Raw genomic sequence first — 13,773 nt, 5'->3', positions numbered from 1 at the left:
AATGTGTAGCTGTCCTCTGTAAACAGGCAACATGTGGGGACCGGGCAGACCTTGTTCCTCATGGCTCTGAGCAGATCTCTCACCGAGTTTCCTTTGTATGTCCTGAACCGCCTCAAATCTGGAGCAAAAATTAGAGCAACAACTCATACCTCTTTTTTCTGCTAAAGGGAGCAGTTTTCATTTTAACACGTTTGCATGAATATTCACACCCATTAAAGGGGTGGTGTTCTATGTTTCTCAGGCACATAGTGCCATTTTATTGCACAATCAAGTAACTATGTTACCTTTAGTTGTTATAAAAATGCTTTACAGAAATTTTATTTTGTAATTTAACGGCTTGAAATTGGACCTCTGTCTCTAAAAACTCCTGCTTTTTCTGAAACTTCAGGATGTCATAATTATAACATTGTTCCTCTATTAACCCTTTAAAAACTATTTTAGCAGCACTGCACTAAGAAGTAGTTCCTATGATGAGCTCAGCAGTTCACCAGGTGTTTGCTAATTGCTATTGGCTAGTCTGAAGGAGCCAAGTGGGGGAGGGCTGCTCTGTAAGGTAGAAGCTCAGCTTGAAGACTGCAGCTCTGAAGAGCAGCTGCGCTTCATCCATCCAGGCCTGTTGCCCTACTGAATGGCTGCCATGGAGATTAAAGGATTTCTCAAACATGCCTATAAGAATCAAGGCAAAACTCCAGATGTGTTTTTGATGAGGAAATAACATAACATCTCGTAAAGCTAAAAACAAGTCAAGTAATACTGCCACTTAAAACATTTTTTCCCCAATTTTGTTAGATTATAACCACAAGCTTCAATGGATTTTACGTGACAGACAAACACAAAGCAGCATAAAATTGTAAATGGTTTTCAGAAAGAACCTGGTCTAGGTTTTGAAAACAGCACAGGGGATTGTGGGAACTCCACTCCCACAAGGAGCTTCAGTATAAGTAGGCTAGATGTATCTCTGTGGATCCCACCCACCACCAGACCTCCAACCCTCCCACCATTTCTACTGCCTCCTCCGAGACAGTGGTACTGTGACATGAAAACACACAGCACCAGACAGGAAGACTGCTTCTTCCCCAGAGCTGTGAATATCAAAACACATCCCCCCCCGCAGGACTCCCCCAGCAGCCACACCATGACTTTCTGTACATATTTATGCTACACACCTGCACATACTAGTCTAGTACATTAACCTTGGTGTTTTATAGTTTGTTTATTTGTAACATATGAACCTCTTGAAATGCAGAGTTGACTAAAAAAATCTTATGTGTGAGCACGAGGACAATAAAGGAATCCTGAAAGCATGGAGAACAATCAATATCGATCAATATCAATAAAATACAATTAAGTTTAATGAGTGCATTCTCTAGTGCAGGGGTGTCAAACTCCAGTCCTCGAGGGCCGGTCCTGCAACTTTTAGAAGTGCCTCTGCTGCACCACACCTGAATAGAATAATTAGGTCATTAGCAAGGCTCTGGAGAACTGAGGAGGTAATTAAGCCATTTGATTCAGGTGTTTTGTACCTGTGGCACATCTAAAAACTGCAGGACAGCGGCCCTTCAGGACTGGAGTTTGACACCCCTGCTCTAGGGGTACAACTGTACTAAATACAACTGGTGCATTGAAGTAGCAGAGATGCAGACTGCCTAATATACAGAGGCAGCTGATTTCACAACTGAGGAGAAACAGCTGGGAAGCATCTGACACTTCTGGTTTGAGGACAATTCAATACATTTGGTTAGCAAATTCCCAAAAAATACATGGACATTGACGAGTAATATTCCAGGTGTATAAAGACTTTTGCATGGTACTGCACCTGTCTGCAGAGGGACAGAGATGTGCATCCTCCAGTTGGTTCGGACCACTGCTCTGCCTGCAGTCTCCAGTCTGACCACAATCGGACTCTCCGCTGGTTCCTTCTCTATGCGGTCGCTGACGTCCTTTCAACAGCAAAACACAGACACCTCTATTGATAACAAAGCTGCTTTGTGATTGGTAGAAAAGTTGTGAATTACCTGGAAAAAGAGCAGCTGCTTCTCAGGGCTCCAGAAAAACGGATGTTTGAGCACACAGGCGGTAGAGGGCCGGGACTCTGCGTCAGCGCTAATCATTTGCTCAATCAGGTCCTTTGCTATGACATCATCTAACAGAGCGAGACACAAGGGTGATATCCAGGTCTGTAAAATCTTTGGTTAAATATGGGTTCATTAGAACTGAGGGACTGAATGATTTTAAAGTCACCATTGATCATTGATTTGCAGGAAGAAATTGTGCCCAAGAAATTGCCTGAGCTTCTAGCGTTTAGAGTAGATGGCACATGTTAAAAATAAAGTCAACTCAAGATTTTCAGTATGAGCATGTGGTACAAGTTGCTTGAGCATTTCCTTTCTGCGCTAATTTAAGTACAACTTGTTTAACAAAAAGTAAGCCAAAGTGTAAAAGCAGTGTGTTAAACAGGAAATGTATCCTGACAGTTGCCACAGGAATAAGGAGGTTGAGTTGTTTTAAATCCAACAGTCCTGACTAGCTGATTACCAGCCTCTGTCAAATCACAGGTTGTTGCTACTAAATGAGAAGAGAAAGACATTAACAACGATCTGAGAGTAGGTAATTACTGCTGTCGAATGTAAAAAAATCAGTATTTCACACAATTTAAAACTCATTCAAGCACTGATTTTTCATGAATGAAGAATATTTAACACAATTATTAGAGGCCATATTCTACATTTTAAAGGTTCCATTTTATGAATCATCAGAAAAAGTTGAAACAATTAGGAAGTACGTACTAATTAATAACACTAAGTCAGTTTCTCTGCAATAAGAGCTGAGTTCAGTCGAAGTTTGAACTCATAGTGAAAATAACAGTCGGGAGAAAGAGTAACTCCTGGAATACATCCTGCTAAAAGTGCAAACTCAACACATTCAACATGGTACAACTGTACTAAATACAACTGATGCATTGAAGTAGCAGAGATGCAGTCTGCCTAATATACAGAGGCAGATGATTCCACAGCTGAGGAGTAACAAGTTGGGAAGCATCTGACACTTCTGGTTTGAGGACAATTAAAAAAAAATACATGGACATTTATGGGTAATATTCCAGGTTTATGAAGACTTTTGCATGGTACTGCAAAACCAGCAGGTGCAAGCAACTCTTGCTTGGTCCTACTATTAATAAAGCAAAATAAACATGTTGCTTTTCTGATCCAAGAAGTCCTTCATACATGTCAGAGAGAGGGTGTCTACCAATTCACAGGGTGGAGAGTTTTTGCTCATCATTTTTAGAAAAAACTGTTTCTAAGTACAGTCAGATTTTTTTCACTGTGTTTTTACTCTTTAAGTTTATTCTGCTTACACACTTTTTCCCTGGACTGGCCAAACAAAAGGGGAGATGATCTGTTATACCGAAGAATTTGCAGGCTACTTTGCACTGACCATTATTTTCTCATTAATATTACTATCACTATTGTAGATGTTTTGATTTTTATGCTTGTTTCTGTATTTATAATCAAAAATAATTTCCCAGAGAACAAAAAAGTCATGGGAATAGAAATAATTTTCACAGGCGTCTATGAAAAATGCAATAAACATTCAAGTTAAAATTGGTAGGCCTAACAGCAACCAATCAGAGTGGAAAAAGTATCCTTATTTTGTGCCATTTTCTAGTTGTTAAATATTCCACAAAATGACCAGATAAAAGATGTTCAACATGTCAGTTTAAACTTTGATCTATTTGCAGAACGACTGAGCTCTGCAACATTAAAACATGGATAGAACTGTAACTACATTAATCATAGCTCTTCTTCTCTTCAGTGTTTCTGTGGGTTTCTGGTGGTGCAGCTCTGTGCTGACTTCAAGAGAATGGGACATTAGAGTATCATCCATAAAACTTCACCCTCATGGGATTTATTGTGCAAACCAGAGCTTTCTGTGGAAAAACAGAAGTTCCAGGTCCTTTTAATGCCATACAAATATTAGACACACACATGGATTATATCTTTATATAGACCTGTCTACTGATTTATAGATTAATAGTTTTACTGGCCAGAAATTACGAAGAACAAATCTGGTTCTTAATCAAATCCTAATGAGTCAAATTGAAAGTGTCATGGAGTCATCAGCCTCATGACATTAACACTGACATGAAAAATAATATTGAAGAAATAAAAATAAATATATCAAATCTAATTAAAAACATAAATAAGTGATCAGTTCTTTACTGTTATGGTCTGTAAGATATTTATTCTCAGTACTAGATATGGTCTCAACAAACCCATGGCACTTCAACAATATTATTTTACCTTTTATCTGGAAATAGTGTCTGTTTATTCTTGCCATACAGTCTCTGTATTAATTATTGCTTGAAAGGTCTTGCCATACAAGTTTATTCCTCTGTATTTACTTTGGTTTCTTAGTTTATTCTTGCATTTTGTTCTTCATTCATTTCCATTTAGTTTCCTTTGATTAGTATTATCCTCTCTTGGTTTAATGCTATGTCCACTTTAGTTTCTTTTCTGTTGCTAGATTTATTTGATCATTTTATCCATTATAAGACAAATAATATAAGACGAATGATCTTCACTCATCACCTGCTGCGCCGCCTAATTGTCATGTGTTTCACATCATGTGTTGATTTTTTCACTGTTCAGCTTCGGATTCTCTGTTTTTATGCCATAATTCACATCAAGTTCGTCGCTCCGTTTTGTGTCCCGCTTCTTCTGTTTCAGAGTTTTGCGCAATGTGGGCGTCTTTTTTTTTTAAAGTCCCTAAGGTGCAGGGCGGTCGGGAAGCGTATAGATGGGGAAAAGGCAGACTGACATAAACATTTTAAAACAACAGAAACAATTTCTGCATTCTGATTATTGAAATTTAAAAGTGCTGTGGTGCCGTTGTTCTATCACCCCCGTTTCATACTGGACCACTTACAGCACCGTGTTAACGCTATAAAATGAACGCTCTTTATTGTGGTATCACTCATGGAGGGATTTCTTTATTTAAATTGGATTCATTTTTCAGAGGGATACACAGTGAGAGTATCGTGATTTTAGCTACCAGTAGCAGGAGAACGGAGCTGCGCCAAGAAGCTAACAGAAGCTAACAAACACTGAATAGAAGAAGAAGAGCTGCCATCGATACAGTTGCAGCCAAGCATGGTTTAATGTTACACAATACAGTTTTACCAAGTTGCTCAAAGTCTAAACTGGCATTGTTGTGCATTTAAGGTGTAAACTTTACCTTCGACCAAACGCCCCCCAAAGGCATCACAGCACCCCCCTTTTGTAAATATGTCCGTCAGCACCCCCTGCCGTCCTCTGAACATCCCCTGGGGGGCGGTACCGCCCACGTTGAGAACCGCTATTCTAGACCATTATTTTAAGAAGGTGATGATATTGGAGTGGGCCATATTTGGAGAAAGCAGAGCACCTCATATCAGCTGCCAAGCACAGTGATGAAGGGATGATAATATGGGCTTGTTTTGCAGCCATGACTATGCCATGACTATGCATCTTATAGTTTTTAAGTCAACCATGATGTTCTTCCATTCTTCTTCTTTTCCTTTCGGCTTTTTCCCTTTAGGGGTCGCCACAGCGAGTCATCCGTCTCCATGTAACCCTATCTTCCGCATCTTTTTCTCTCACACCAACTACCTTCTTGTCCTCTTTCACTCTATCCATAAATCTCCTCTTTGGTCTTCCGCTAGGTCTCTTTCCTGGCAGGTCCATCCTCAGCATCCTTCTACCGATGTATTCAGTGTCTCTCCTCTGTACATGTCCAAACCATCTCAATCTGGCTTCTTGGACTTTATCTCCTACACATCTAACACGAGCTGTTCCTCTGATGTATTCATTTCTGATCTTATCCATCCTTGTAACTCCCAAAGAGAACCTCAACATCTTCATTTCTGCTACCTCCAGCTCTGCCTCCTGCCTCTTCGTTATTGCCACCGTCTCTAAACCGAACAGCATTGCTGGTCTCACTACTGTCTTGTACACCTTTCCCTTCATTCTTGCTGATACTCTTATCACACATCACACCTGACACTTTTCTCCACCCGGTCCACCCTGCTTGGACGTATTTCTTCATTTCTTTTCCACATTCACCGTTGTTCTGGACTGTTGACCCTAAGTACTTAAAATCTCTCACTTTCTTTATTTCTGTTCCCTGTAACCTCATGTCTCCACTTGGGTCTTTCTCGTTGCTACAGCTAACCTTCATTCCTCTCCTTTCCAGGGCAAGCCTCCATCTCTCGAGATTTTCCTCCACCTGTTCTCTGCTCTCCCCACAGATCACAATGTCATCGCAAACATCATAGTCCATGGAGATTCCTGTCTAACCTCATCTGTCAACCTGTCCATCACCACAGCAAATAGGAAAGGGCTCAGAGCCAATCCTTGGTGAAGTCCCACTTCCACCTTGAGCTCCTCTGTCACTCCTACAGCACACCTCACCACAGTCTTACAGCTATAATACATGTTCTTCACCACTCCAACATACGTATTTCTCTGTTACTCCAGACTTCCTCATGCAGTACCACAGCTCCTCTCTTGGAATCCTGTCATATGCTTTCTCTAGGTCTACAAAAACACAATGCAGCTCCCTCTGACATTCTCTGTATTTTTCTATCAACATCCGCAATGCAAAGATTGCATTTGTAGTACATTTTCTTGGCATGAAACCATACTGCTGCACACAGATGTCCACTTCTGACCTCAGTCTGGCTTCAACAACTCTTTTCCATAACTTCATTGAATGACTCATCAACTTTATACCTCTGTAGTTGCCAGAATTTTGGACATCTCCCTTGTTCTTGAAAATTGGTACCAGCACACTTCTCCTCCATTCCTCAGGCATCCTTTCACTCTCTTGGATCTCATTGAATAGCCTTGTCCAAAACTCTACTGCTGGCTCTCCTAGACACTTCCATACATCCACAGGTATGTCATCTGGACCAACTGCCTTTCCACCCTTCATCCTTTTCAATGCCTTCCTGACTTCTTCCTTACTAATCTTTGCTACTTCCTGATCCACAGGAACAGCTACTTCTCCTCTTTGTTCGCTATCATTTTCTTCATTTGTCAACTTTTCAAAGAACTCCTTCCATCTTCTTATCACACTTTTTGCATCTGTCAGTAGAGTTCCATCTTGGTCCTTAATCACCCTAACCTGTTGTACATCCTTCCCATCTCTATCTCTCTGCCTCGCCAACCTGTATAAGTCCTTCTCTCCCTCCTTACTCTCCAGCCTTTTATACAAGTCAGTGTAAGCACCTTGTTTGGCCTTAGTTACCTCTACCCTCACTTTACGCTACATCTCCCTGTACTCTTGGTGTGAGGACTCTCTTCAGTCCTCACATTGTCCCACTTTTTCTTGGCTGCTCTCTTTCTCTGTACCTATATTTGCACTTCCTTATTTCACCACCAAGTCTCCTTGTCAACTTTCCTTCCAGAAGACATACCTAGTACTCTCCTACCTGTCTCCCTGATAACATGAGCAGTAGTTGGCCAGTCACCTGGAAGCATGTTCTGGTCACCCAGAGCTCGTCCCAACTCCTCCCTGAAAATCACATGACATTCTTCCTTTTTCAGCTTCCACCACTTTGTCCTCGGTTCTGCCTTTGCCCTCTTCACCTTTCTCACCTTCAGAGTCATTCTACACACTACCAAAATGTTCTTCCATTACTAAATACATAAAAGAAAATCAAGTAATCAAGTAAGAAAGTAAGAAACTTGATGATGTTACTTGAAACTGGACCAGGGCTTAAAGTAAAAAAAAATCCTGAGCCTGAAACTTATAGTGATGATAGAAATTAACTATACCGTTGCTATTGCCACAGTTTAATAAAAAGTGTCTTTGAATAGTGCTAACAATGGCTTCTAACAACACAATTAACAAGCTCATAATTAAATAAGACTTCAGTACATTTCAACTCAAAACAAAATGTAAAATGTCTGTGCCCTAAAGGTTTGCCTTACAGGCAAAAATTCATCAACATTAAATAAGAGTCCTTTCAGTCAATGTTTTTGCAAGTAATTTAGAACATGCAACATTACCAACTAAATCAGTTTCTCAACCTTTTTCGGATCAGCACCCTCCTAGCCTTCATCCAGGTCCCTCACCGCCCCACCAAAGAATTTGTAGGCTACTTTGGACTGACTATTTTATTATTAATATTACTATCACTATTGTAGATGTTTTGATTTGTATGCTTGTTTCTATATTTATTAGAGGTGTGCCGATCGATCGGTCACCGATCATAATCGGGCCGATTTTCGTGAAAAAGTGCATGATCGGTGATCGGCGATCATTGGCTCTTGTTGCCGATACCGATCACCTGCATCTCATTTCGCAGCCTGCCTGTGCAGGCTGGTCTCCTCTTTCCTTCACAGCAACAAATCCTAAGCGATGTTGAACTATAACGCACTGAGTGAATGGGGACGTTTGCGTGTTGCGGCGTAAAATAGAAGCACGTGGGGTGAAGCACGTCAAAATGCATCAACACAACGAAGCTAATACGACATGAAAACAATGCCATATTTGACGGAGTTTGGCTACATCGAGGCTCACTGCAGTAAAAAAGACATATGAAGGATCAGATAGCAGGTAAAGCAACGCACAGCTACAAAGACTCACCCGAATTATTAGCATGAGATCAGAAAGCTAAACAAATAACCCGCAAAATTGTTTAAGTCTTCGAGCTGCGATGTAAGACGCTGGTTCTGTTCTCGCTGTTGAACAGCTGCTACGCGCTACAGGTAGTAATATTTCACAGACGGAGCGCCGCTTCTGCTCCACCTGGTAGTGACTCTCACACCAAACCTCTGTTTAAAGCTGCAGCATCTAACTTAAAAAACACATTTTACATATGTATTAAAACTTTCGCTGTCCTAACATGAGACAGATGATCTCTAAAAAAACAATCTCCTCCCTGTTCTGCATAATTACTCTGCTCAGTCAGAAACAGCCACTCAGAACTAGCAGTAATCAGCTAGCCGCCATGCTATCAGGAAGTTTTCATTCAGTAACTCAGAATTGTTTATTGTAATGGAACCTGTATTTGCCTTTGAATGCTAAGTTACTCTCCTTGGGCTGCCACCTTATAGTGGTGGAGGGGTTTGAGTGTCCCAATGATCCTAGGAGCTATGCTGTCTGGGGCTTTATGCCCCTGGTAGGGTCACCTAAGGCAGACAGGTCCTAGGTGAGGAACCAGACAAAGCGCAGCCCGAAGACCCCTATGATGAATACAAACTTTGGACTGCGTTTTCCCTCGCCCGGACGCGGGTCACCGGGGCCCTGCTCTGGAGCCAGGCCTGGAGGTGGGGCATGATGGCGAGCGCCTGGTGGCCGGGCTTTTACCCATGGAGCCCGGCCAGGCTCAGCCCAAAGAGGAGACGTGGGTCCCCCTTCCGATAGGCTCACCACCTGTCCGAGGGGCCAAAGGAGTCGGGTGCATTGTGCTATGGGCGGCAGCCAAGGGAGGGGACCCTGGCGGTCTGATCCTCGGCTGCAGAAGCTGGCTCTTGGGACGTGGAATGTCACCTCTCTGGTGGGGAAGGAGCCGGAGCTAGTGTGCGAGGCTGAGAGGTTCCGGCTAGAAATAGTTGGCCTCACCTCAACACATGGCTCTGGTTCTGGAACCAGTCTCCTTGAGAGGGGCTGGACGTACTTCCACTCTGGAGTTGCCCACGGTGAGAGGCACCGGGCTGGAGTGGGCATACTTGTTGCCCCCCATTTGGGCGCTTGTACGTTGGGGTTCACCCCGGTGAACGAGAGGATAGCCAGCCTATGGGTGGGGGGACGGGTTCTGACTGTTTGTGCTTACGGGCCAAACGGCAGTTCAGATTACCCACCCTTCTTGGAGTCCTTAGAGGGGGTACTGGAGAGTGCCCCTCCTGGGGACTCCCTTGTTCTACTGGGAGACTTCAACGCTCACGTGGGCAATGACAGTGAGACCTGGAGAGGCGTAGTTGGGAGGAATGGCCCCCCGATCTGAACCCAAGCGGTGATCTGTTGTTGGATTTCTGTACTCATCACGGATTGTCCATCACGAACACCATGTTCAGGCATAAGGGCGTCCATATATGCACTTGGCACCAGGACGCCCTAGGCCGCAGTTCGATGATTGACTTTGTCATCGTCTCATCGGATTTGCGGCCGTATGTCTTGGACACTCGGGTGAAGAGAGGTGCGGAGCTGTCCACTGACCACTACCTGGTGACGAGTTGGCTCCGGTGGTGGGGGAGGAAGCCGGTCAGACCTGGCAGGCCCAAACGTGTAGTGAGGATCTGCTGGGAACGTCTGGCGGAGTCCCCTGTGAGACGGAGCTTCAATTCTCATCTCCGGCAGAACTTCGAACACGTTTCGGGGGAGTTGGGGGACATTGAGTCTGAGTGGACCATGTTCCGTACCTCCATTGCCGAGGCGGCCTATTGGAGCTGCGGCCGCAAGGTTGTTGGTGCCTGTCGCGGCGGCAACCCTCGAACCCGTTGGTGGACACCTTCGGTGAGGGATGCTGTCAAGCTGAAGAAGGAGTCCTACCGGGCCTTTTTGGCCTGTGGGACTCCAGAAGCAGCTGATGGGTACCGGCGGGCGAAACGGCATGCAGCTCGGGTTGTCGCTGAGGCAAAAACTCGGGCGTGGGAGGAGTTTGGAGAGGCCATGGAGAAAGACTTCCGTACGGCTTCGAGGCGATTCTGGTCCACCATCCGGCGTCTCAGGAGGGGGAAGCAGTGCAGCACCAACACTGTTTATAGTGGGGATGGTGCGCTGCTGACCTCAACTCGGGACGTTGTGCGACGGTGGGCGGAATACTTCGAAGACCTCCTCAATCCCACCAACATGCCTTCTGTTGAGGAAGCTGAGCATGGGGACTCTGGGTTGGGCTCTCCAATCTCTGGGGACGAGGTCGCCGAGGTGGTCAAAAAGCTCCTCGGTGGCAGGGCCCCGGGGGTGGATGAGATCCGCCCGGAGTTCCTTAAGGCTCTGGATGTTGCGGGGTTGTGTTGGCTAACGCGACTCTGCAATATCGCATGGACATCGAGGGCAGTTCCCCAGGACTGGCAGACTGGGGTGGTGGTCCCCCTGTTTAAAAAGGGGGACCGGAGGGTGTGTTCCAATTACAGGGGGATCACACTCTTAAGCCTCCCTGGTAAGGTCTATTCAGGGGTCCTGGAGAGGAGGGTCCGTCGGATAGTCGAACCTCGGATTAGGGAAGAGCAGTGTGGTTTTCGTCCTGGTTGTGGAACACTGGACCAGCTCTACACCCTCAGCAGGGTCCTGGAGGGTGCATGGGAGTTCGCCCAACCAGTCTACATGTGTTTTGTGGACTTGGAGAAGGCGTTCGACCGTGTCCCTCGGGGGGCCCTTTGGGGGGTACTCCGGGAGTATGGGGTACCGGGCCCTTTGATACGGGCTGTCAGGTCCCTGTATGACCGTTGTCAGAGTCTGGTCCGCATTGCCGGCAGTAAGTCGGGCTCGTTTCCGGTGAGAGTTGGACTCTGCCAAGGCTGCCCTTTGTCACCGATTCTGTTCATTACTTTTATGGACAGAATTTCTAGGCGCAGCCGAGGTGCTGAGGGGATCCGTTTTGGTGGCCTTAGGATCACATCTCTGCTTTTCGCGGATGATGTGGTCCTGTTGGCTTCATCGGAACGTGATCTGCAGCTCTCACTGGAGCGGTTCGCAGCCAAGTGTGAAGCGGCCGGGATGAGGCTCAGTGCCTCCAAATCCGAGGCCATGGTCTTGAGCCGGAAAAGGATAGAGTGCGTTCTCCAGGTCAGGGGGGTCGTCCTGCCTCAAGTGAAGGAGTTTAAGTATCTGGGGATCTTGTTCACGAATGAGGGAAGAAGGGAACGGGAGATCGACAGGCGGATTGGGGCACCGTCTACTGTGAAGCGGGCGCTGTACCGGTCCGTCGTGGTGAAGAAAGAGCTGAGCCAAAAAGCGAAGCTCTCGATTTACCGGTCGATCTACGTTCCCACCCTCCTCTATGGTCATGAGCTTTGGGTCATGACCGAAAGAACGAGATCACGGGTACAAGCGGCTGAAATGGGTTTCCTCCGCAGGGTGGCTGGGCTCTCCCTTAGAGATAGGATGGGAAGCTCGTTCATCCGGGAGGGACTCAGAGTAGAGCCGCTGCTCCTCTACGTCGAGAGGAGCCAGTTGAGGTGGCTCGGGCATCTGGTAAGGATGCCTCCTGGACGCCTCCCTGGTGAGGTGTTCCGGGCACGTCCCACCGGGAGGAGGCCTCGGGGAAGACCCAGGACACGCTGGAGGGACTATGTCTCTCGGCTGGCCTGGGAACGCCTTGGGATTCCCCCGGAGGAGCTGGAAGAAGTGGCTGGGGAGAGGGAAGTCTGGGCCTCCCTTCTGAAGCTGCTGCCCCCGCGACCCGACCTCGGATAAGCGGAAGAAAATGGATGGATGGATGCTAAGTTTTATACTTGAATTTTTTTGGCAATGTTGAGAGGTTTTATTTTGGCTCTTTGCATTATTTAGCCTCTTCAGAGCCTTCATATGTTATCAGTCTGTTAAAGATAGTATTATTGATAGCAGTACAATTTGCACAATGCCTGTTTTGTTTAGTTTTCTTCTTGGAAAAAGTTGTTAAAAACAAGTTTTTGCCTAAATTAAGGTGAATTCATGGTTCCTTTTTCCACATAAACATAATGTAACCTGTAGTGTTTATGATAAAAAAAATAAAATAATTATGTGATTGGTATCGGTGATCGGCCCTCATAGGTGATCGGTATCGGCAGGAAAAACTTGATCGGCACATCTCTAATATTTATTATCAAAAATTATTTCCCAGAGAACAAAAAGGCAATGTGAATAGAAATTATTTTCACAGATGTCTACGAAAAATGCAATGAACATTCAAGTTAAAATTGGTAGGCCTAACAGCAGCCAATCAGAGTGTGTAAAATTCGGCTTCTATTTAAAGCGGAACTCACAAATACACACAAGGGGGATACTTCACAGGCATCAGGTAAAATATGTTACACCAGTTAAATTGACAACAAAAATAAATAGTCAACCACTCAGAATAAAATTTTGTTTGACTTTTAGCCACAATGATTTATTACAAAAAACCACAAACTAAGAAAATAATCTTTATCTTGATAAATAAATCAGTAACCAAAAATTACTCAAAATAAGTTTAGGATAGATTTAATTCACTCAGTTCATGTCAGTAAAGAAACCCAAATAGATAAATGTTCAAAACTCTCAATCCTTATTACTGCGAATATTGTCCACAAAAGAGTTCCATATCCTGGGAGCCTTTCTCCCTTTTAATCCAAAGTCCCAATCCAAACGAAAAATCCAACACGTCAAAAAAACCTCCCCAAAAAATTGGAAAAAGGAGTGGTACCACCAAAAATCCCCCAAAATGAAACGTAAAGTCCAGATCTCACCGGGAATGTCTTTCTTTTCCTCCCCGGTGGCGTCCTCTCGATCCGTCAGCGTCCTCTCGATCCGTCGGCGTCCTCTAGCCAATTGGCGTCCTCTTGCACCTGGCGGTGTTTGTTGGGTGCAAGCTCCAATCCAGCTCCTAAAGCGCTCGATCCGCGCCGCTTGGGCGAACCTTGATTGCTGTTTTATCTCTTTTCTTCGATTTGTAACTTATTCTAAACATTCAGGCAATTCAAGTCTCCCGCTGCACGGACCTGATGGTGAGTGTCTTCCTCTCTGATTGCGCCGCTGCGCGCCGACGCACACGCCCCTTTTTATACATTAATGTCAGCCACACCTAAAAAACCAATATGACCTGCCCAA

General features: G+C 44.9%; 1 protein-coding gene across 7 annotated transcripts in view; it reads right to left on the bottom strand.

The window, feature by feature from the left end:
- ern2 (endoplasmic reticulum to nucleus signaling 2) overlaps positions 1-13,773 on the bottom strand; it is a 95,728-nt gene that overhangs the window by 9,903 nt on the left and 72,052 nt on the right. For all 7 annotated transcript variants that reach the window (XM_008405687.3, XM_008405727.3, XM_081605146.1 and 4 more), the window contains exons 21-23: positions 2,016-2,143; positions 1,817-1,940; positions 51-118 (exon numbers count right to left, since the gene is read on the bottom strand). In XM_008405687.3, the coding sequence (XP_008403909.2) occupies positions 51-118; positions 1,817-1,940; positions 2,016-2,143 (320 nt within the window). The remainder of the gene's footprint in view (positions 1-50; positions 119-1,816; positions 1,941-2,015; positions 2,144-13,773) is intronic.

This window comes from Poecilia reticulata, chromosome 1 (assembly GCF_904066995.2).
Source record: "Poecilia reticulata chromosome 1, P_reticulata-male-v2, whole genome shotgun sequence".
Lineage (NCBI taxonomy): Eukaryota > Metazoa > Chordata > Actinopteri > Cyprinodontiformes > Poeciliidae > Poecilia > Poecilia reticulata.
Note: the sequence above shows the minus strand (reverse complement) of the source record. Positions and strands in the feature narration are given on the sequence as shown.